A 22634-nucleotide genomic window follows, 5' to 3' on the forward strand; every position below is an offset into this window, starting at 1 on the left:
ATTGTATTCTTCAGTTTCAATATCATATTTTTCTTGACAAAGTTTACAGTCAATAAAGAAAAATTTGCTTTACTTTTCTTATGTGTAGATGTGTTTGTATTACTGCAACAAGTTTTTCTACTCTGATAAAGTCTTCCACAACGCATAGGCCTGCAAATGATCTGTCAGAGCCCACATCTGTTCCTGATGCCCAAAATGCTAGAATTAGTTTCACTGAGGAGCATAAGATTGGGCTGCCAAGTCCTGTGAACACAACTGGTATTTTTTCCCCCCACATTTTGAAATCTCTGAAGCAAAAACTTTCACTTCTTTATCCAGCAGCTGTTTTGTGAAAAATCATCAACATCACATGAATCTTTCATTTTGGGAGGAACAAACTGAAGATCAAGAAGATTCTGCATGACCACGGGTTTGTTTGTAAAGAGTTCACTGGCGGTTTGAGGCGTTTTTGAATGAGTTTATTACGAATCACTAAGCAAATGTTGTTAATGTTCACTCGGAGTGAAGTGTCTCTCAGAATATTTACACCCGTTCAACATCCTCGTCACTCCACAGGCTGTTTAGCATACCATACGCTCAGCTCCGCAGGCCTGTTTGTTCTGGTAGACACAAAGCAAGTTTTACTTGGTGTTACAGTACAGTAAATTGAATCAATATAGCGAAGTTACAAGAGCCTGAACTCCCCCTGAGTAATAAAACAAAATTCAGTGATATTCAGGTGCCCCAAGGAACTGTCCTAGGGCATCGTCATGTGAGAAATAAAGGCATACCATTGGTTTTGTTTGGTTGGTAGAATCAAACCCAAAGGAATCGTATCAGTGAGGAAGCATGTATTTCAGAAATTATTTCCAAGCTGCACTGCCGTTAGAAGACTAGATGGGCTCTTTAAGTATATAGCTTTTTCATGTGGCTGCGTTTTGGCTTATCCATTCATCCCTCAAATCAGGGGCAAGCCTATTTACAGAGAGAAGAGTCTATGCAGAAGCTGGGTCAACGGTCGTCTTCCTCTGAAGCACAGCTGAGTATCAGTGGTGGCATTATATACGTACTTTAAGATGACGTATCCAAAGAGAGACCCAAAGACAGCCAGTATCCAGATCCTATTCCACTTAGGATACCAAACAATCAAAATGCTCAGCTATATACTTTATGAAGCCCTAGCTAAGATCTATGGAGTTGGAATTACTGGTTTTAAATTAACTTTATGAATTATAATTTATACTTTCCAGAAAGCTTCCAAAGAACCTCATGCGTGCATATTTATTGCTAAGAGATCAGAAAACAGGATGATTCATAGCTGTTACTATTACCCCAGACAGTCATGACCCAAGTGCTTGCTTGCAACTGTACAGCTCCAGACCCAGTGCGCCTGTACATCTTGGAACAAAAATTCTCCAGAGAAACAGCACTTGCACTAATGTTGCAATCCACCACTTGCACTGTCATAACCAAACTTAAAAGCTGCCTGTATATGATGCAAGTGCACTGTTAAGACTTTGTATAGTCTTCACCGGCAAATTGCATTCATTTCTCCACACCTTTGCTTCAGAACTTAAGTTGAACAGAACTGAAAAGTCCTCTCTGTGATGGGGCCAAAGTAGATTTTAATGGGAAAACACACCTTTCTTCCCCTGCACAGAGGACCTGAAAAATGTTCCAACATTTGTTTAAAATTATTTTCACATGAAAATTCCCATTTAAAGGTTTTCAGTTTATGGTCACTTATTTCAAGTTAATAAGCACAAGGTTATTTGAATAAAACATAATGCAGTGCTTTGTAAAGTAAAGCTGCTAATCTGATTTAGATTGTTTCACTTCCAGCTCCACGACTCTCCGTTTCCAGTCAGTAGCCTTGTTGAAGGCTATGTGTCCCTAAGTTCCTCGAGATATTTTTGTTGTCAGAAATTTATATTAATAGCAGTGATGCAAAGAGCCCATTAACACTCCAATAACGGAAAGTACACATAAAATGAAGCAGATTTAAAAACCATCAAGACAATGCATTTTTCTCATTTATTCAAATCTTCTGCAGGAAGTAAACACTGAAAGATTTAAAAAAACTTCACACTGCAGTATATACAGTTTTGTGACATCACATGAGGAAATTAATTTCTAATAAAAAAATGAGACCAGTTAGATAAATTACTGAAGACACATCACAATAAAACTGGTTGTGGTAAAATCCCGAATTCTTATGTATGGCAATGAAAATCAATATTCCTTTGTTTTACAGGGATGGAATAGTCCTGGTACAATATTTCAATTATGCAAAATGGAGTCCTGAACTTACATGACTGATTATAGTTGTATGAGTACTTCATGTTTTAAAAGTAGTTTTGCGGTTTTTTTCCCAGACCCTTTTGATTTGAAGCACATTCTTTCACAAAGCTAAAATACCACAGCAGAAGTCATGTCCAGAAGTGGAATACTGTTGTGTTTTGAACTGACCTGACTTGTTAAGACTTTTTTTTTTTTTTTTGCCAACGCACAGATGCACAGGGTCCCCCATGCACTTTTCATGCAGCAGGTAATCACAACTTTAAATAAAAGTATTTTTCTATACATTCTTCCAGACTTGCAACTGTATACATACATGCAAAAGTTTTTAAACCTATGTGATCATATTTACACTTATACATGGAATATACATAACAAAAAAGATTAAAAGGGTTTTTTTCCCTTTGCATTAGAACAATACAAAATATGTATTTTTCATTAAGGAAACCACTATTTACATCACCTTTTAAAAACCAATTTCAACATATTATAGGTGTAACAAGTCAATATATTTACATTATATATAAATATATATAATATATACTTACCAGTTTACTCCTCTGTAAGATGTGGCAGAGAACAAACTGGTAATATCATGTCACTGACGTCAATGAGAGCTGTAATACTTTCACCACCATTTAACAGGGAAAATTTAAACCATTCATTTCTTCCTTTTAAAAAATTTCTAAATTAAAAATTTAAAAACATTACTAAGAGTAAATGGCTAAGAAAAGTGAAAGTTATGGCTGAATTCCCTTTTGATCTCGTAATGTTTATAAACTTCTCAAACTGAGCCTCGTGGTTACGTGGTATCAGTAGAGAAGCCCTCCAGCAAAACAGCTTTGATTCTGTGGTCATGCATTAATTACCCCCCATCATTTCCTCAAACTTTGGCAGAGGAGACACTAGAAATCTGGTTATCTCAGTCCCGTACACTTTCCTCTGGAAAGAAAAGGCATATCTGTGTGGCAATTACAAGTCAATCCCCAAATCCAGCTAGCTTGAGCACTACACCACCACAGCGGGTGAAGTGGCATGAGCCTGTAGATGCCCCCTCGAGCAAGGCATCGGGCACTTAGCAACCTGACCGCTGCTGCTGCAACTGCTCTAAGTGAGATTAAAGTTAATTCAGGTATAAGTCCCAAGGGGCTGCAACTACAACTTCAAGTGTGGTATAGACACATCCCTAACTCACTTCTTCACTGCTCCGTGAGGTGGAGGCAGCTTTCCCCCAGCAGTCTCACCCAGCTACAACTGGGATGTGATCTCCTCCCCTCCCTCCCTGCTCCTTTGATGGCGAGATCACACAACAGCACCCATCAATCCTGCACCTCTTTGCCTACACAGCTACTGCTGCCAATATCTGACAAGGGCCCTTTTCTTCAAGTTTATAGTCTAAAGGCCTAGCTGAAACTTCAGTCTCCTGGGTCTGCAGAGCTATCTTTGAAGCTTCCACTCCCACGGGCTGAGGAAGCATGTTGGAGACAGCCGAAATGCACATCCTAGTAGTAAACGTCTACTGAACCAAGGAGACAGGAGTTGCTGAGAATACCAAGCATTACTCAACAGATGACCTTGGTTTGTCATTCATCTACACGGACTGGTGGAAATCAAGGATCTCTGAGGTGCTTGAGAAAACGTGGCCAGCCCTATCGATCCTTCTGCTGGTGCAGCAAACCCAGCTCCTGCACCCCCCCTTTTCTGATGGAACAACTGAGGGGGAAAGGTCCCCAAGGAGAACAATGGCGACTTCTTTTTATCCTCCCGTGCTACAAGATAAATGATGAAAAAGCCTCACGTCCTCAGGTTTAAAGGCTGTAAATGTGGATGGGGTAGTTTTTAAAGAAGACCTCTCTTCCCTAAGGAGGGGTAACATCAGTGATACTGGAGTATTTCACATAAAAGACTGTTGCCCTCTTAGCAGCTGTCTGAAAAGCATTCAGTTGGCATGCCCTCCACTCTCTCAAGGGCCTCATCGTTATGTTATGTGCTGCTTGAGACTGCAACGTCTACAAGAGGTAAGATTCTTCCATGAACAGCATGTCCTAAACTTAGATTCTTGTGTATTATAGTTTACTGACGTCTGTGAGAATGGTAATACCCTTTCATTACCATCACCTAAAAAGAAAGCTAAATCATTAACTGGTCAAACTGTTAACATTTTAACTTAAATGTTTTATAAAACTTTAAAAACTAAATATTTGAAAGTATATATTATAGCAATAGACTACCATAGAATAAATACATAGGTAAGCACACTCCTAGACTCCAATATTACTTTTTGTTAGGGTTAGACTCTCCTCTCTACTTTTCATCTCAACTTTGTTTTGATGAAGTTTTTCCAACCAGATCATTTCACATCCATTCAGGCTGCATTCTTCTGTGGAGCCCTTCAAGTAAGTTATAGCCCTGTATTTACTCTGGGGACCATCTATTATTCTATATTGTATATATTTCCTAGCTATATACATGTTGTTTCAAGAAAAATAATCAATTAAGACTTTAAGAGACATTTAACGGATGGAACAAATACCATTTTTTTTTAATATTTCCACTGGGTTGACTCATATAAAAAGAATTCAGTCCCACTGTCAATCCAAAATATACTTTATCTCGTTAATGATTATTCTATGAGACATCTGAATTGTAATTGGGCCACTTATAAATGCAATATTAAAGACAAACAAAATTTTATTTTTATATTATACTTCAGACAATGACATTTAAAATGATATTAGATTTGCGTGAAGGTTTTAAAATATAAATCTTCTTTGTACAGCCCGTTAATATATTACGCTTCACCCAAATAACATAAAAATATATCTTTAAATTGCTCTGTTATTTCTCGTATAAACCGGGGGAATGTTTTATATCGGATACTGCCAAATATTTGTGTTCCCTAAAAGAAGGTATCCCCCAGAGGGGCAAAACAGAATAGTGGTGCGTTTTCCAGCTGGCAGACAGGAGAAGTCCTTTCAGTAGGGACTGCACTGGAAAGAAGGGAAACTGATCCCAGGCAGGGGGCGGAGGACGAGAGGGGGACAACAGCTCGCTCTGTCTCGGCAAGCCAGCAGTCTGGGAAAAGGATCTCCGAAACCAAACCAGAAAGGGAAGGAGCAAAACGCCCCATCACTCATCTCTGCTATGCAAACGTGAGATGGACAGAAACAGCAGTTTTGTCATGTCATCGGCTCTCAATAGTGAAAACGGTCAAAATTAAAATGGTGTAGCTTTCATTATCTGCGCAAGCCAACTACTTAGCTGTTTGCTGATAGCATAGGGGATTATCAGTGAAATTAGAAGCTACAGAGAACGTTTTTTTCAGGGGAGTAAAAAGTTCAGCAAAACGTACGGTTGCCAATAATGCATATAATTTAGAGGAAGTGGATTTTGTCCTCCTCCTCCCCCGTGAGGAATAGGGGCTGCAAATGGAGTTAACACTGACAGTGTTAACAGGAAAGCAGAGCCGCATGGCTCTTCCCCAGCCAGCAATTCTTTTAAGGTGTCTCCGCTTTGACCGCAATTTTCAGTTACTCCCATCTCAGGCTGATATTGCCAGATGTTACAAATCACAGCACAGGTGGGGATTGAGGAAAAGGGCAGAGGAGGATTTCTCAGACATGTCCCACTATCCATTACAGAGCATGACAAAACCACAATTTTATCCTCGGTGCAACCTGAAAAATTATTCTAAAACCAGATTTTCTGCAGTAAAAGGGTAGTGTATTAAACCATGCATCAGCTGTTCAGAGAGTAATAAATATTGGCAGAATATGGATTCTTTTCCCTGGTTGTAGGAAGAGGCCAACACATTTTTCATTAAAATCCTATTCCATCTCTGAGTGGAAGTCTGATGTACTGCTTTAGCGCAGTTGATAGTCGTCTGCAGGGGAAGCAGGATGATGCTAAACAGACAATTCCGCTCATCCGCTTCACAAACTTTCCACCATTTTCCTCACCAAACGTATGTACTAAGCTTTCTTAATCGCACTACTCCAAGAGGCATTTTGGCTTTCCCCTTTTAAGCAGGGAAGTAACAGGAATGCGCCAACAAAGAGACTCACGCAGTACTTGCGTGGCCTAAGAAAATCTGCCTTTTGTATAAAAACCTAGGAAAAACCTTAATCCTAACTAGTAACTCATAACTATGGCTAAGGATTCTGAGGAAGGCATTTGTCAAGAGCAGAGCAAGGAAGGAAAATAGATTTTACACCACTATTCTGGCAGGACCACAACAAGATTTAAAAATAACAATAAAAATTTTGGAAGCACTAAAAAATACATTTCAGTGCATTTCAATTATTAACACTGACGCAGGTTTTCCAATATGATGAGCTAATACCTTGGACGGACTGCTCCATTTCTTAAGTTATTCTTAAAATTTCACAAAACATATTAAACATTCAAAAAAAAACCAACCCAAAAAACTACGTCGTCTCTATGCTCAGGCTTCCAAAAAATAAGGACTATTTTACAGGGAGGGAGGAAACGCAGCATTACCACCACCTAGGCTGTACGCTTACACTTTATGTTATACGAAAAACTTGCAGATCCAAGTAAGACTCTGATCAAAGAGTACTCATAACTTAATCTGATGCATACAGAAATGTCTTGTACAAATTACAACCTTTCTAGTTTCCTTGTGACAATCTATTGTAAAGCAAATTTTATCTACATGTATTTTAAATAACATCACCAGAAAAATAAAAAGTTTATCAAATGAAAACATGTTTCTATTAGACCATGCTTTTCTAAAATCATGCTCAATTTATACAGTAGTCAAGTTCGTACTCTTTTTTATTTTTTCTTTTTCTTTTTTTTTTTTTTAAACAAAGATTCAAAACCACTGATTGTAAACTCATTGAAGAGGCTGTAGTTTATTCTGGCTCTTTTTTGATTGTTAGCACTTTTTCCAGAAGTCCATGCACTTCTCCATTCACACCATGTTGATGAGAGGTCTTACTCCCCATATGGCTGTTGTAAGGGCTTCTTAAGTTATTAAAAGGAGTTTTGAGCTCTGCATCAGATGTCAGCTCCTCTTTGATTGTAACATGGGTTGAACTATCAGTAAATGAAGGTTCATTCCAGATTTCTTTGTCATGTGCTTCTTGGCTACTAACAGAGTTGCCGCCTTTCTGTAACATGTAGTACAATATTGGATTGGTTTTGGTCAGTCTCGGAGAGTCTTTTTCATAGTCATTCTTGTCCATCCCTGTGATCACCCATCTGATGGGCCCTTTTTCACTGGGCATGGGACACACGCTAAACTGGTCAGACTCGAGTCTAGATACGGTACTCCCCAAATGTTCGGGGAAGGGGGAACTGGCAGGACTTTTTACTGCTACAGGATACTGAAATGTTCTATGATCTACACAATTGTTCTGTTGCACAGGGCTTCCCATTAATGCATTTACTGAAGAAATGCTGAATTCAGGTTTATTAATTGTTGCACTGGTTTTGTTTCCTTTTTTCCTGCCCTCCATTAGTATGTTACTCCTATGTTGTGACAGATCTCTCTCACAGTTTTCTGAGAGAAGCAACTGTTTCAACACATTAAAGCCTTTACTATCTCTAGACCAACTCCTGTTTTCACTTTCATTATTTGAACCATGACTTACAGCATATTTAAATTCAGCATCACTTCTGCTGAATTTCAGTTCTTGCTGGTTAAGCAAAGGCCCGTACAGTGCTTCGGTAGGAGACGTGCGATTGTTTGCAGCATCAGACACATTACATTTAATCTTTTTTAACGGACTTTCCAAAGGCTCAGCATGAAGCTTCCTCTTCTTCGGTACTGTGCAAAGACTCTTTGATTCAAGATGTGTCAGCTCATTGTTTCGGTGACTTCTGTCCAGCTCATCTGCAGGGTAACTGTCTTGATTCTGTCTCAGCAACCTACTTAGCAGGCCGTTTTTGGAAAAAGAGAAATCTTGAGGTGACAGAGGCTCAGCTTTCAACTCCTCGAACGCTGGAGAAGCAGCTGTGTTTCTCTGCAGTGAATGAACAAATCCTTGAAATTTGTTACCCTTGCACTCTCTTAGTTGTTGTGCATTTGAATTATAAGGAACATTTGATTCTTCAGATGGTTCAGTTTTTATTTTCACCGTCAATATTTGCTCATTCAAAGCCTTATCCGTCTGTTCTTGAGAACTTTCATCTCTTAAAAGCATCCTCTCTTTCTTTTCACTTTTACCTTTATTGGGAGTTCCCAGAAGCAGCTGAAGGACAGTGCGCCTTTCAAGGAGATTTTCTATTTCCGAACCTGGAAGTCCTTGTTCAGCGGGTGCAGGCTGACAACTGAATATTTTGTTATTTTCCTCATGCGTACTCAATTTATTTGTAAGAAGAGGGCTGTTCAATCTATCAATCAAGCCAGCAGGTTTATCTGTGTTCCCTGCTAGCAGCTGTTTGCTAGCTCTTTGTTCTTCACTTGACATGGAAGTCTGCATGCCGCACTGAGCGAGGTTCTGCAACAGCTTGCTGGCACTGAAAGCCGAAGAGTTCTGGGGACTATCGTTCCTGCTCAGCTTGGCTCCTTGAATTTCTTTGCTTTTAGAAAGGTCTATCAAATGCTTAGATGCGGGATTCACCAGCCTGTCCGGCTGGATGCTGCAGGCATACGGTGGCGAGCTACGCTTGATGGCTAATGATTGGTGCGAGAGATTTATAGGAGAGTCTGCTTTTGCAGAAGTCAGCAAAGGTGGAGTGCTTAACGGAGTCATACGATTCGCACTGGGACTGTCAGCAACAGGAGTCCTTTTACCAGTCTGTACAGTGAATTTTGCCACATCAGCTGCACTGTGTGGTCCCTGAGGGTCATTACTCTTGTCTACCTTTTCTTCACTCTTATGCCCAAGTAACAGCTGAAGTAGTGTTACCTTCTGATGGGGATTCAGCTTAGAAGCTTTCGGAGTGTCTTTGTCTTCCTTGTTCTCTGGACAGGAAACTTTTGGATCCCAGTTATGAAGCAAGGACTGAGTCAGGTTATCCAGTGATGCAGGTGGACCTGCATCTGGTTTATCTGTCCTCTGTTTAAAGGATAGGTCTATAGGAAGACAGTTAGAATGGGAGCTTTCATCATCACTGCTGTCATCTTCTGTAAAACTAGGATTGTTGTCTGAATACTCATCAATAGTTGTTGGTGTGCTGCTGTCTTCAAAAATGCTGGCTCTCTCACTCTGTTCATGCCCTTTTACATGTTTGGTGGTATTCTGGCTTTTCAGTAGATGCAAGAGCAAACTGTTGCTGGGAGAGGTTTTTAGGTTACTCCTTTCCAAAGTACTTTTGTATCCCACATTTTTGGGAGGCGAATGCATGATTCCCACTGAACTCTGAAACGGTGCCATATTGCTTTTGCTAGATACTGTTTTGGTTGATGATCCTGTCTGACCATTGAGATGGCTTGTCATTCCTTTTGCTAAACCGAATTGGCCAATATCTTTCTGAGCGCTTTCTTGTAATCTGGCCATAGCTGCAAGTCTCTCACTTGCTATTTGATTTGCATTTTGTGCTTTTAAAGCATGTTCCCTGGAGTACTGCTGCAAGTGCGCTTCACTTGAAAGGAGTAAAGCTAGCTGGCTGCATGCTACGCTGGGCTTCGGTGAAGCAGCAGGACTAGATCGTTTCTCTACCATGCTTGCAACAGCTTGTAATCTTGCAGCACATGACAGTGGCTCATTTATCACTTTAGGTCCGCTCTGCGCCGCATGAGGAGATTCTATAAACCTCTCTTTGGGCAGGTTCTTTGTTATATCAGGCAGGCTGTTGTCCAACTTCTGATCTTTTGCTTTGCTCTTCTTCAGTAGAGTCTTCAGGTGACTGGATGCAACACCATAGCACCTTAAGTCTTTCTCCACTTGTAAAGAATCATGGCTAAGGGAATACCCTTGCTCCTTAAGGCTCTGCCTAATCTGCTGTGACAGAGCAACACTCTGCAGCCGAGAGCTGAATGACTGAAGCAAAGAGGCAAGTAATGTGCTATCCTGTTTGCCTTTAGGCACATTTTCAACCATGCCAGCTAACAAGGCTTCCTTTTTTCCATCTAAATCCACAATGGAATCAGACAACCGCCTTCTCTTTGCTGCATTCCAGTCTTCAGAAGACTGCAACAGTCTTGCTTTTTTGAGGTGCAGCATGCCAGACCCCTGATATGTATTTGTGTTAAGAACTGGACCATTACTTTGACAGCTGGGAAATATATTTCCAGAAATCTTTAAGTTTTGATCCTCACCACTATGCCCAGTTGACTTTTTGTCAACTGCAGTACCTGAGCCTCCTGCTGCTTGATGCATTAGTAATCCCTCTAGGTAAGTTAGAACAACAGAATCCTGGTGCATCTCAGAGCCAAGCTCTTCTCCATGAGTCATGTTCAATAAAAGTTTCCAAAAGGGCTCTGGTTCAATTCACTTCAAAGACTAGTTTTGCTGTAGCTGAATCGAGATGCAGAGTCAAGAAAGAGTAGGTAGATGTCTATAGTGTTTTCTCACAGACTTTCAGAAACAATACAAAATGTCACATTCCAAGCAGGCTTCTTCCAGTGTATACTGTTTGATGAGCCAGGTTTCCAATCATATCAATCTGCTGATATCTAGAATACTTATGAAAGATGTCTAGGAGAAGCACTCAAAACATGGTTCCACAGTAATAAAGTTCCATTAAGTATTTGCCACCTTCTTTCTCCAGGAAGCCAGCTTGTTTTTCATCTTTTTCCATCTCCACCAAGCACATAAAATTCCTAAGTGAAAAAAAACAAAACAAAAAACACAAAACAAAGTGGTCAAGAAAGAAAAGATTTAGGGTAAGATCTAATTGCATAAGACTTTTTTTCTTTTTTAAAAAACCACATTGTCTTAGACAGATTCAAGATATATAAGCAGTAACCACATTCCAGAAGAAATTAAAAGTCAAGTAATGGACAAAGTACACGGTAACTAATTTAAAAAACTTTGTGAAAACAATTCTGAAACAGAAAATTTTACACAAAAGTTAAGCTTAACTATCATAAGCATAGCTACTACAAGTGTTTATTGAATTTCTCTATCCTACAGCTCAAAATAAGGAATAGCAACCATGAAAGGAAAAATCTTAAAGCACTCTAAATATAGTTTTAAAAAAATTACATTTGATTTTACTTCACAGTTGCATCAACCTTTCTTCTTGTTATGTAAATACACAGGACATGCAGACTATCCCTCTAAAAGAGAATTAATGGGAAAAGGCATGCCTAAAGTCAATGCTTAGGTTCACGTTGAATTTGTTTTCAAGTAACAGAATAGGTAGCACCATATACGAGTCCATTTTTGTTTGGCAGGTAGATGGTATCGCTAAAAGCGGAAACCAAGTTGCCACTGCTGCCCAGGACTATCTAGTAATGCAAAATCTAGTATGATAGCATAACAGGGAGGAAATCTGTTGTTCTTACAACTCCCAACTACCACAAGTCATTAGAAGAGTCATGTAATAGGAGTGGTGAAAAGGGTGCTTATGTTCCTGATACAATATAAATCCTGATATAAAAATCCTCCCTTCGCTGGAGGATTTTTACCTTTACATTCTTTCCATGTATTAAACGTAAAATGGTAAAAAAAAGCACTAGGTCTTCCTTGAAGTCTTGTTATTTTCAAAGAGTGTAGAACATCTCTACTCAATACTTCCTTGGATGAGGCAGTATGCTATAAAAAGCTGTTTTAAAAAGCACAACAATGGCGCTTATGCTAGATGCATCTCTTCAGTTTTAATTACCAGTCAACGATAGCATGAACAGTTCAGACAGTCACCACAGTTCAATATTGAGATCATTACACCACACATGCCTACTCCTTCACTCCTTTAGTTCTAAACTGGCATAAATATCCAACATGAGCAAAGCTAAGTCTCTTTACACATATGTAACTCTGCAATTCGTTTTCACAGACTAAAAGCCCATTGAAAACTTGTATTTACGAGTTTAAAAAGGATGTACACAGATGAAATCCTCGCGTCCTGAAAGTGAATGAGTATTTTAGGATTTATTTCCCAGAGGCTATTTTTTAATTCAAAAGCTACAGTCAGGAAAATATCAGATCTGAAAAAAGTAAAGAATCAGAAGAACAACTAAATAGCCGTAATGTTAACAGCCCATATATCTCCCTGTGCAAATACTCCCTTACCAGATTTTAAGTCATTTAGAAAAAACTCTAAAAACTGAGCTATCTCAAAAAACAGAATTAAGATACCAGCAATGCATTGTAGTGTAAATGTATATACCCATGTATCTAAGTATCAAATGAAAAGGTGGTAGCTATTGCTGGGGTCTCAGTACTTCTCTCAGAAATACATGTCTATATTAACCAGCACTTACATAATTACCCGTAGAAGACACAGCGTTCGTTCAAATACATAACTACAACTTAAATGTGGATTCATCTAATTAAAAATTACCGATCACCTCACTGCTTCCTTCAAAAACCCGTGCACCTCTGGGTGGGCTTTTGCAGAGTTTCAACCCAAAATAGATTAAAATCAGAAATAACAAATCCTTGAAAAAAATCCAGGTTTCCAATGAATACATCAAGTATCCAGCAACTGCAACATCAATACAGCTAGACTTACTTCCTCAGTTGGGAATGCACTCTACCTGGAAAACTCAGTTTTCCAACTTCCAAAAATAAACTGTTTACCTGCAGTCACATTTTCATATTTCAAAAGGGAATTAAGCTGACAGCATGCTGTTCTTAGAAAGGAGTGAGTAGCACTTGATACCCTGTGTTTTGTGTTTAAGAGACTAAAATTGAAATTTTTTCAAGATTTCTTATTATCTGATAAAAGCAAGCCTTGCAGGTCACCTTTCAGATAAAGTCCCAAACAAATGCATGGTTAAGCCAATACTCAGTAAAACTTTACTCATTACAACTCTGGGTAATTAAAAAAATTTGCATTTATGCAAATCCCTCGGGTACTCAAAAAGCCTTTGCAGGAGATGACACTTGTAGCCAGTACAGTTTACATACAATAACTACATACAATTAAGTACTAAGTTAACTTAATTACTTAAGTTAGCTTAGTACTTAACACACTAAGAAGTGTTTTGCCACCTTTTTTTTTTTTTTAAATTACTCACTGCTAAGGAAATATTGATAATTTTACAGAGATCGGGTTGATGCAAAGGAGCCTTCATTAAAGAGAATGAAATCTGAAAAGCACTTAACACATAAGGAATGGGACATCAGCGATCCTTCTAAAGAGCCTGTTCCAATCTAGTGCTGCAACAGGTATTACAGCGTTATAAAACCTTACATGACCTAATGTACAATACACAAATGTGATTAAGTCATCTGTCAAGAACCGAAATTACCTTTTAAAGAAAGGTCTCTAAACCTACACCTTATTTGTGACGGAAAGCCAGGTAGTAAATTTCAGGGTTTGAAGGCAATCTCATAACTAAGCATTTCCAGTGAGTTTTGAACCGAGTACGTTCTTCTTCCACTATCTGAAGTGTGGTCATGTGGAAACCGAACAAGCTTTGGAAATTAATGTTTAGCTGGACACTAAGGTAACCATTCAGCAACCTTTTAAAAACATATAGACTGTACCAGAGAATTTCCCTGGACCCACTGAAATGTTAATAATTTTTCTCGCTATTAATTATTCCAGAAATTACCAGAACCAAGGAAAAAAAAAATAGAACGTAAAGAAATAAGGCATAAGGAAGAGAAAGGAGAAGCCCTACAGCAATACATCTCATACTTCCCAGTAAGCACTGAAGTAACCTTATTGCAATGAGCCTCTAACATTAACCTATAATATCTATGAATCTCTAGACCTAAAAATTGTATTTAACTATTGTGACAAAATTAATTGATAAATTTAAGTTGACATGCTTTCTTGACTACTGTATATGCACTGGTTTTGGTTGTTTCAACTATCTTCTCCCAGACCTCTGTATCCTAATAAATAAATAAAACACTTGTTTTGCAGAGACTATTTCAGCGCCCCCGTGAACACGCACCGATCACAGCTCATTAAGCTATGTTTACTTAGACAGAACTAAAGCAGCAGCAGGATTTGCAGCACAAATGCTGTAACCTGGGGAGACACCCCCCAAGCGGAGCATACCATGGGAAATCAGCCCTACAGCCTTTTAAAATGTGCCTAGGGAGAAACTGTGGACAGAATAGGGAAGATAAGAGAATATTAAAATGTACACTGAACTATAGAAAACTGTGTATGTCCAGAATATTAATTCTACTTTTGCAGTTGTTGGAGCCTATCCTTGTTCGCAAACTATAGATATACTTAGCTGTCACAAAGATTTTAGAAGAATGCTAATAATAAACTTTAAGATCCTTTGCTTACCATAAAGTATCAATGCTGCAAAAGGTAATGAAATTTAAGAACACATCTTCTAATAGGTTAAACCACAACAACATCTGAGCCAATGGCTTTTTACTCCTGAATATATATACTTACTTATTTTTAAAGAATTTTTTGAATTTACGAATGCCTCAACTGTAAAACCTAATTGGAGACTAAACAAACAGCAGCCTCCTAGTTAACCCGATATTCAGCTGCTGCCATTTAAGAAATTAAGAACAGTTCTCAATTTAAACTAGCAAAATGACATCCAGATGACATTTTTCCAATATCCCAGACTAGTATTTCTAGTTAAATCCTTTTGGATTTATGGAACAGAGAGCCACAGTAAATTAACAACACTAGACTAGTATTAGTCAAGTAGGAGGGCTACACAGTCTAATGGAGGTAACTCATAACACATTGTATTATCAAGGTGTCTTCTTCTGTAGTCTTAATTCAAGATCTTATGAAAAAATCTTATAGAAACTATTAAGGTATTCGTTCAGGAAATCAGCAATGGCTAGCAGATAGCCCACATGAACACTTAATTAAAAGAGAGATTATACAAACTCATGCACATTGTTAGAATGATTAATAGAGGTTGAGATGTGTATATACATACACAGATAAAACATTTTTATTAACTGCATTTCAGAGTTCTTCAATGACTATTAAATTCCTGTAGTAATTTTATGTTCCATTTTTAAGTTGAGATGAGTCAAAACATGAATTCATAGAGCTGAAATCAAACTGGTCTGTGAAATTAAAATCTTTAGTTATTAAATAAATTCAGTGTTCTAATGGTTAGAAACTACTGGAAGAGCCAGTAGCTCACTGCCTTCCCGTTCTCACATTCCCAAACGTAAAGGCTATAGCCCACCACATCAACCAATGGTTCAGAGAGTCATTTTAATTATTACAGATTTGAGGAATGCAGTACAGCGATTACAGTGGCAGCTTGGGATCCAGGGGTCCAATTACTTGCTGTGCTGCAGACAGGCTGTCTGACTTCTGGTTTTACTTTTCTGTACCCTGTTTTCCCAGATGGAGTAATAATAGATGCAAACTTCAGAAAGATAATTGAGGATAAATATATTAAAGGCTGTGTTGCTCAACAGCTCCAGGAATAGCACTGAGTAAGTACCTAAAACATAGGATTTTAAATGATTCCCCATCCTTACAGCTGCCTGCAGTGAAATGCTGCAGAGCACAATGAAATTAGTCTCCAGAAAAATTCCTAGATGCACTGGAAACTAAAGCAGAATCTTGCAGTGAACTAAAGCTGAGTGTGGAAAATGAGACTAGCTGTCCCAGAATTATTTTGTTATTAAGCTCAATTTGTACTTCTTTGATTTTAGCAGGCAGGAAGGATGTATTCAGAGTGGTGGTGTAAGCACTTCAGTTGACTCTTTTTGCTGCGGTTATAAGCAGTGAAACAGGCCTGATGCAACAACCCACGGTTCCAAATCCACAGAGCTGCACAAACGTGCAGGTACTTCAATGGCACTTAAGCATGTGCTTTAAGAGAATCAAGTATTTAAGTGCTTTGCTAAATCCCTGCTTCATGTCAGAAATCTATTGAGATGAATGGAGCAGCTGAGACCTCTTCACAGTTTTGATTCAGGCTGTCAAGACATTTTGAAGGTCCCCTTTGCAAACAGAGTTTAGAAAAAGACAAAAGAAAGCAAAAGTGATCAGATGGTGGAGCAAAACTCAGCAATAAACGGGTGAATTAGTCTATGGTTGCACTCGAAAGAACCTGGGAATCAACAAGCCTTTTTTACAATAAATTCATTTAAAAAAAAAAAAAATCAAGCTCCTCTCCTATCGTCGTAGGGTATCACTTTGAGAAAGCAAAAATAGGCTTCTTCCCAGGAGCTTGGCATGTTATTCACTCCTTCGTTAGGCCTATTGACTGACTCCAAGAGACATTTTAAACATGGAAAGGATAGCCTATCACTTTTAAACAGCTCAGTCAAGAGAGGGCACACGGGGAATCATGTTGCAGCAGCAGCAGGAGCCCCCGCTGCTGCCAGGATTTTTGGAGAGGCTCCCGAGGCCCTGACCCCACCGAAGAGCCGGCGTCCCCCATGCTGGGCAGGGGTGTTCCCTCCAGGCTGGCACGGTCCTGCTGCCCCTCCTGCAGCACATGGCAGCATCGCTCACTCTGTAAAATACCCACTTTGGATAATGGGAGGGTTAGCAACAGCCATGGCTTCACGGCTAAATCCCGCACAAGTATACAAAATGGAAAAGCCTTTTCCCAACCCAAACTATTCTATGATTCTATTGTTTTGTTAAGCTGTGTACTGCCAAACGCAGTCCTGACCTTACTTTCTTTCTTAAGAGAAGTTTTAGACAACAGAAAGGGGTGTTGTTTTTTTCACTTTTTTTTTGGGGGGGGGGGGGGGGGGGAAGGGGGTGAGTGGAAGGCAACAGACCCAAACCAGCCCAATCAAAACCTTCTGATGTTTTTAGCAGCTTAAATGGTAGGATTTTGAAAAATACTGCAGAAAACCTATTCCATAACAGCTGACGCAATAGCTCAAAGAGATGCAAAATCTACCGTTTTACGAAAGCACGTGAACACTGAGTAACTGAGAAGTCTTAAGTCACATAAAATTGACAGGAACGCAGAACCAACAGCATGGCAGACACAAGAAACAGTTTTTCCTGTGAGAATAAAATTTGACAGACCACTGGACTGAAATGTCAGTGAACCAACAACTGAGTGGGGAAGAAAAAAACCCAACTGTTCTGGCTGTAGAGACTACTTAGACTTACTTTGGCTTTTAAGAGTCTGCTAAAATGTAAATGCTAATTACTGTCGTTGCTAATTGTGGCCCCAGAGGCACATTAAGGAAGGGGAGGCTGCTCCTACATATTCCCTCTGGGGTGTGGAAAGGGGGATTCGGACACCTCATCTCAGTGTCCCTCCGCTCCTCAGATTTCACGTGGGATTCTCCACAGTCTGGGAATCCATGACTCACCCAGACCATGCAATACCACCTCACGGCAACGAGGAGCTTTGGGATGATACGTTAATATGTATCAAGGGGGAATATAGTATTTCCACTGTCTGCTTAAATGAGGTGTGGAAATGTCAGAGAGATTTTCATATTTATGCAGAAAGCCTTTCGGGGAGGCGGCAAGGCAGGTTGCGCACGTTTGCGCCCATGCAAGGAGAGACGCAGAAGTCAGAACGCCTCAAACTCGGCAGCAAAGCATTTTCACGTGAAAGACCAAAAGGCTGAGCAGTGCTGGCTACATGGCAGCTTTTACCTAACCCTGGGGAAGCACGTTACAAAGAAACGCCCATTTAGCTCTGACGCATAGCTCTCCCCCGAGAGGGGACAGTACGAGCATGAACGACAGCAACCCGAGCGCGGCGGTGCTCAGAGAAAAAGGTATGTCTGCTCTGCAGACTGACGCATACAGGAGAGAGCCAAGACAGCTCAGGTGCCAGAGTAAGCCTAGCCTGGCGGCAAGGGACCCCACGGAGGTTAGCCTGCCCCGAGAAGCAGGGTATTTCAACACAGCGCTGGTCTGCCATGACTCGTCTGATGCTGGCACTCAACCCGTATCTGCTACCTCTTCCAGAAAGCAGAGTGCACAGCTTACACAAGGTCGCAGGCAGTCATTTCTGCTTAAGTTACAGGTGACTCATGTTTTTGAGGCTTACTTCACAAACCCACCAGTAAGGAGAGGAACAATAAAGAAAAAAAAAAAAGAAAAACCCCACCCAAACAACAAAAAATCCCTCACCCAACAACACCCCAAAAACAAGCAAACCCGCAAAACAGCTGAAGTATACGGGGAGGGGGAAATGGGGGACAGACAAGTGCCATAAAAGCTGAGTTTGTGAAAGCCTTAGTAGCAGTTCTCAAGGTTTACAAGTACACTCAAGCACTGTACACAGCTTAATCCACATCTGGCCCGCATGTCAAAACCTCCTGCTAAGAAGTTCTGCTAAGTTCAGAGACGAATCACACGTGTGTCCATTTTTCATGCTTTTCGCACTCTTCAAACAACAGCTAATGGCAGCCTACCTTAAATTAGTATTTCTTATTCTAACAAGTAAAAGAATTGAGCATCACAGAAATAATGACTCTTAGATGTGGAAAACCCCAACCTGCTTCATGTGACTTACAATTTAGCCCTGTAACTGAGTGGTTCACAGAAATTTCAGTCAATTCCTTAGCACAGACCCATGCACACATATTCGTTCTTACTGGAGGAACATTTCTGTTTTGTTCTGTAACGGTACTGTAAAGGCCATCTTCGAGTTCATTTCTTGATCAGGATCTGCTAGCTCAGACATGAACTTAGAAACACACTCTCTGCCAACTCTTTGCTAGTTGTCGTATGAAGAAGAATAGACGTGCAACCTACAAATGCCACCTGTGAAGGAATCGAGTATTCGACATCTAAAACTGCCCCATGAGTCACTGCTCAATGATCTTCTGCTACTGAAGACAAAAAGGGCAGAAACTAAATGATAAGGCAGAAAAGTTACGCCCCACCCCATCCCCAATAAGGACAGGAATCCAGAAATAGTACATATCGCTAAATCTCAACTAACTTGGGTAGTGTGTTGATCAAAGCTCAGAAGTACAGTGAGCAGAAAGGCTTTTGGTTAATTGAATCTTCTTATTCAAGAGACCAAGAGCAAACAGGCATAAAAATATATACCAAGACCTGTTTTCAGGATAGAGGATAATGATTTCAGTGGATAATGCACTGGTAGGTACAACAGAACGGACAGAGGATGCATCTTTCCAATCTTTGTAAACCACTTGCCTATAAATAAGCAATTAAAAGGAAACTAACAACCAGATTCCCATTGCCTCCAACACCTATGAAAACACATCACTGATTATGCATTTAACTCTACGTCAACTCCCCAAGAATGAAACTTGATTAATATACAGTGAAGAAATCAATGTTCTCCTCTAGACAATCATGCTTTTGAGTTACAATCAATGAATGCAGATAATGCATTTCCACACAACTCTGACCTTCTGCTTGTTGAAGGGATCTAAAGATACAGGCATTTATCGACAGCACTACAATAAAACTGTGTATTTCTTGGATTTGCTGGAGTAACTGTACGTTAGGTGATTTGTCATGTAAGTCACTATGTTATTTTAACCAAGAATTGGTTTCACAGAGGCCAAACTGCAACAAAGCACTAAAAAGTAATGCACAGCTTTCACTGACAGTAATAGTTGTATTCCACTTGGGACTAAGCGTCTCATGGTTAGTTACGAATGAGAGCCACTTTCTAGACTTTTCAACAGAATAGGTTTCAGCTAACCGAACACAAATACACAGTAATTCCATAGCAAGGTGAAGTATAGTATCACAGTCGCATGGTATTCAATTATATGTAAAATCCCATAAATCCATGTTAAAGACCCAGATGATTTGGGTTTTTTGTTTTGTTTTTTTTAAGTGAGTGGAAGGACAATATAGTTTCTACTGTAATGGGAGATTTCAGCTTATTGTAGATGATGTTTCTAAAGGCTACGGACACAGAAAAGGTTCATATAATTTCAGTTAAGTGGGAAAGGAAAAATCTGCATTAGCAAGAAGGTCTCTACTAGTTCAATTACAATAAAAAATTGATTTTTTTTTTTCTCTCCAAAGCAGCAATAAAACCAAGCAGAATTAAAGACACAACATAAGAACCAACTTTAGCAAAACCTGGGAAGAAGAGGCTAACACCATCCTGTAAAGAATGTCACAGAAAGTCCCCATCTTACCATTATGCCAAAGTTAATCTGAAAAAATTCATAACGTAAATCCCTAAGTAAAATACTAAAAGCCTTTTAAGTCATATAAATGTATAAAGAGATGATCAGTTACTTAATAATACCCTCAAACATTAGGAATTGGGCTGCAATGCAACCTTAGCCATGAGTCAAATCACAACAATTAAAATACTGACTTAGCTCAAAACCAATGAAAATTGTATTCACTGCCACAAAGCCATGGTAGGAACAGAGGATGGCTGGCAAGGGGAAGTGTTTAACTACCCCTCAATATACGGGCATACACTTTGAAGTAGTTTCTCAAATTTTATGTTGATAAAAAATGACAAGCATTTTAAGAAGGAAGATAATATGCCATCACAAAGTTGTGGAAAAGAGCTCTTACTAATATGCTTTATATCTGTCTTTCATGAGTGCTGCATGAAGGAAATAATTGCAAAATAGCAAGAAAAGACTATTTATTGTTACTGCTTGTTTCACTAATGTCAAGAAAGTTGAAACAGGTGCTCATACCCATTTAAAAAACTGTATAAAACAAAACAACACAGATGTGTGATTGATTTCTGAAGAAAGTGTGTGATTTTCTACGTGTAACAACTTTACCCCCAAAATAAAAGACCTGTTAAAAATAACTCTCTTACTCCATACTTGCACGTAATTATTAGCTAATTTGGGACCATCTTTCATAGTGCCCGTCAAACCAACAACCTCCCTAAGCCTTTATAAAGCCATACGCCCAAAGTGTCAGTTACACTGACCACCTTCATTGCCATGTTAGCATGCGTCTAAAATTAAGCCTGTGCTCAAAAGCCCTGCTGAACGCAAGCAGCACCAGCGCATCAGAGCCTAACTGGCTGCTAGTGAGCTCCATCTCAATCTCTAGAAAAAAAAGGCCATCTCAGTCACCACGAAGAACAACGTTAGTAATAAAAAAACTAGCTCAGAAGCTGCACATTTAAATGTATACAAAAACATGGTTCCACAAGAATTTTTGTCTGATCTAAGTGTGAAGCTGCTGCCAAAATCATAAAAACATAGAATAGTTTGGGTTGGAAGGGACCTCTAAAGGTCATCTACTCCAACCCCCCTCCCGTGGGCAGGGACATCTTCAACTACATCAGGTTGCTCACAGCCCCGTCCAACCTGACCTGGAATGTTTCCAGGGATGGGGCATCCACCACCTCTCTGGGCAACCTGTGCCAGTCTTTCACCACCCTCAGCGTAAAAAATTTCTTCCTTATATCTAGTCTAAATCTACCCCGTTTTAGTTTAAAGCCATTCCCCCTTGTCCTGACGCAACAGGCCCTGCTAAAAAGTTTGTCCCCATCTTTTTTATAAGCCCCCTTTAAGTACTGAAAGGCTGCAGTAAGGTCTTCCTGAAGCCTTCTCCTCTCTAGGCTGAACAACCCCAACTCTCTCAGCCTTTCTTCATAGCAGAGGTGTTCCAGCGCCCTGATCATTTTTTTGTGGCCCTTTTCTGGACCCGCTCCAACAGGTCCGTGTCTTTCTTACGCTGAGGGCTCCAGAGCTGGACGCAGTACTCCAGGTGGGGTCTCACCAGAGCAGAGCAGAGCAGAGGGGCAGAATCACCTCCCTCGACCTGCTGGCCACGCTTCTTTGGATGCAGCCCAGGATACGATTGGCCTTCTGGGCTGCGAGCGCACATTGCTGGCTCATGTCCAGCTTTTCATCCTTGTCTTGGTTTATGGATCTGCAGCCGCTTGCGCCTGCCACCTTCCCGGCATTGACACAAGCATTCCTATAGAAAGCTCCTACAAGGCAAGTCAGATTAAGGACCTCATCACCGTCAAAAGAAACCCCAAAGATACTATCAAGTGGTTGTTTCACAGTTTTCCGTGTGGGAACACGTGACTACGAGAGTGGCACGAGGAAGAACAAAAAACAGGGACTACTCCTTTCGGTGCCAAACCACACTTATGCCAAATGAAAGCATTGCCACTGGTGAGATTCTCCAAGAAGAAGCCCCACCACCTCCAGGCAGAACGTCTGTGCTGAATTTAGAAGAGTTCATAAGTGAGATAAAGATGCCTTTTTAAGAAGTATCTCCTAAACAAAATTAAAAAAAGAAATAAAAAATTGTCAATGTTTTCAAGCCCTCTGAAATCTGAAAAGATAACTGGAAATAGAATAATTGATTCAAATATTTTTATTTTTATATTTTACTGAGGCATCCTGTGAAGCTGGAGTACAAATCCTATTAAACTGAACTTAATTTGTCCATCCCTAAAA

The 22634-nt window shown here is 39.8% G+C and overlaps 1 protein-coding gene across 7 annotated transcripts in view; it reads right to left on the reverse strand.

Annotated features, from left to right (window-relative positions):
• Window positions 1-1996: 1996 nt before the first annotated feature.
• Window positions 1997-22634, reverse strand: part of NRIP1 (nuclear receptor interacting protein 1) — a 104549-nt gene continuing 83911 nt past the window's right edge. For all 7 annotated transcript variants that reach the window (XM_076352161.1, XM_076352169.1, XM_076352138.1 and 4 more), the window contains one exon: window positions 1997-11011. In XM_076352161.1, coding sequence (XP_076208276.1) covers window positions 7155-10643 — 3489 coding nt within the window. In that variant the 5' untranslated portion in view covers window positions 10644-11011 and the 3' untranslated portion in view covers window positions 1997-7154. The remainder of the gene's footprint in view (window positions 11012-22634) is intronic.

Source organism: Aptenodytes patagonicus, chromosome 1, assembly GCF_965638725.1.
Source record: "Aptenodytes patagonicus chromosome 1, bAptPat1.pri.cur, whole genome shotgun sequence".
NCBI classification, from domain to species: domain Eukaryota; kingdom Metazoa; phylum Chordata; class Aves; order Sphenisciformes; family Spheniscidae; genus Aptenodytes; species Aptenodytes patagonicus.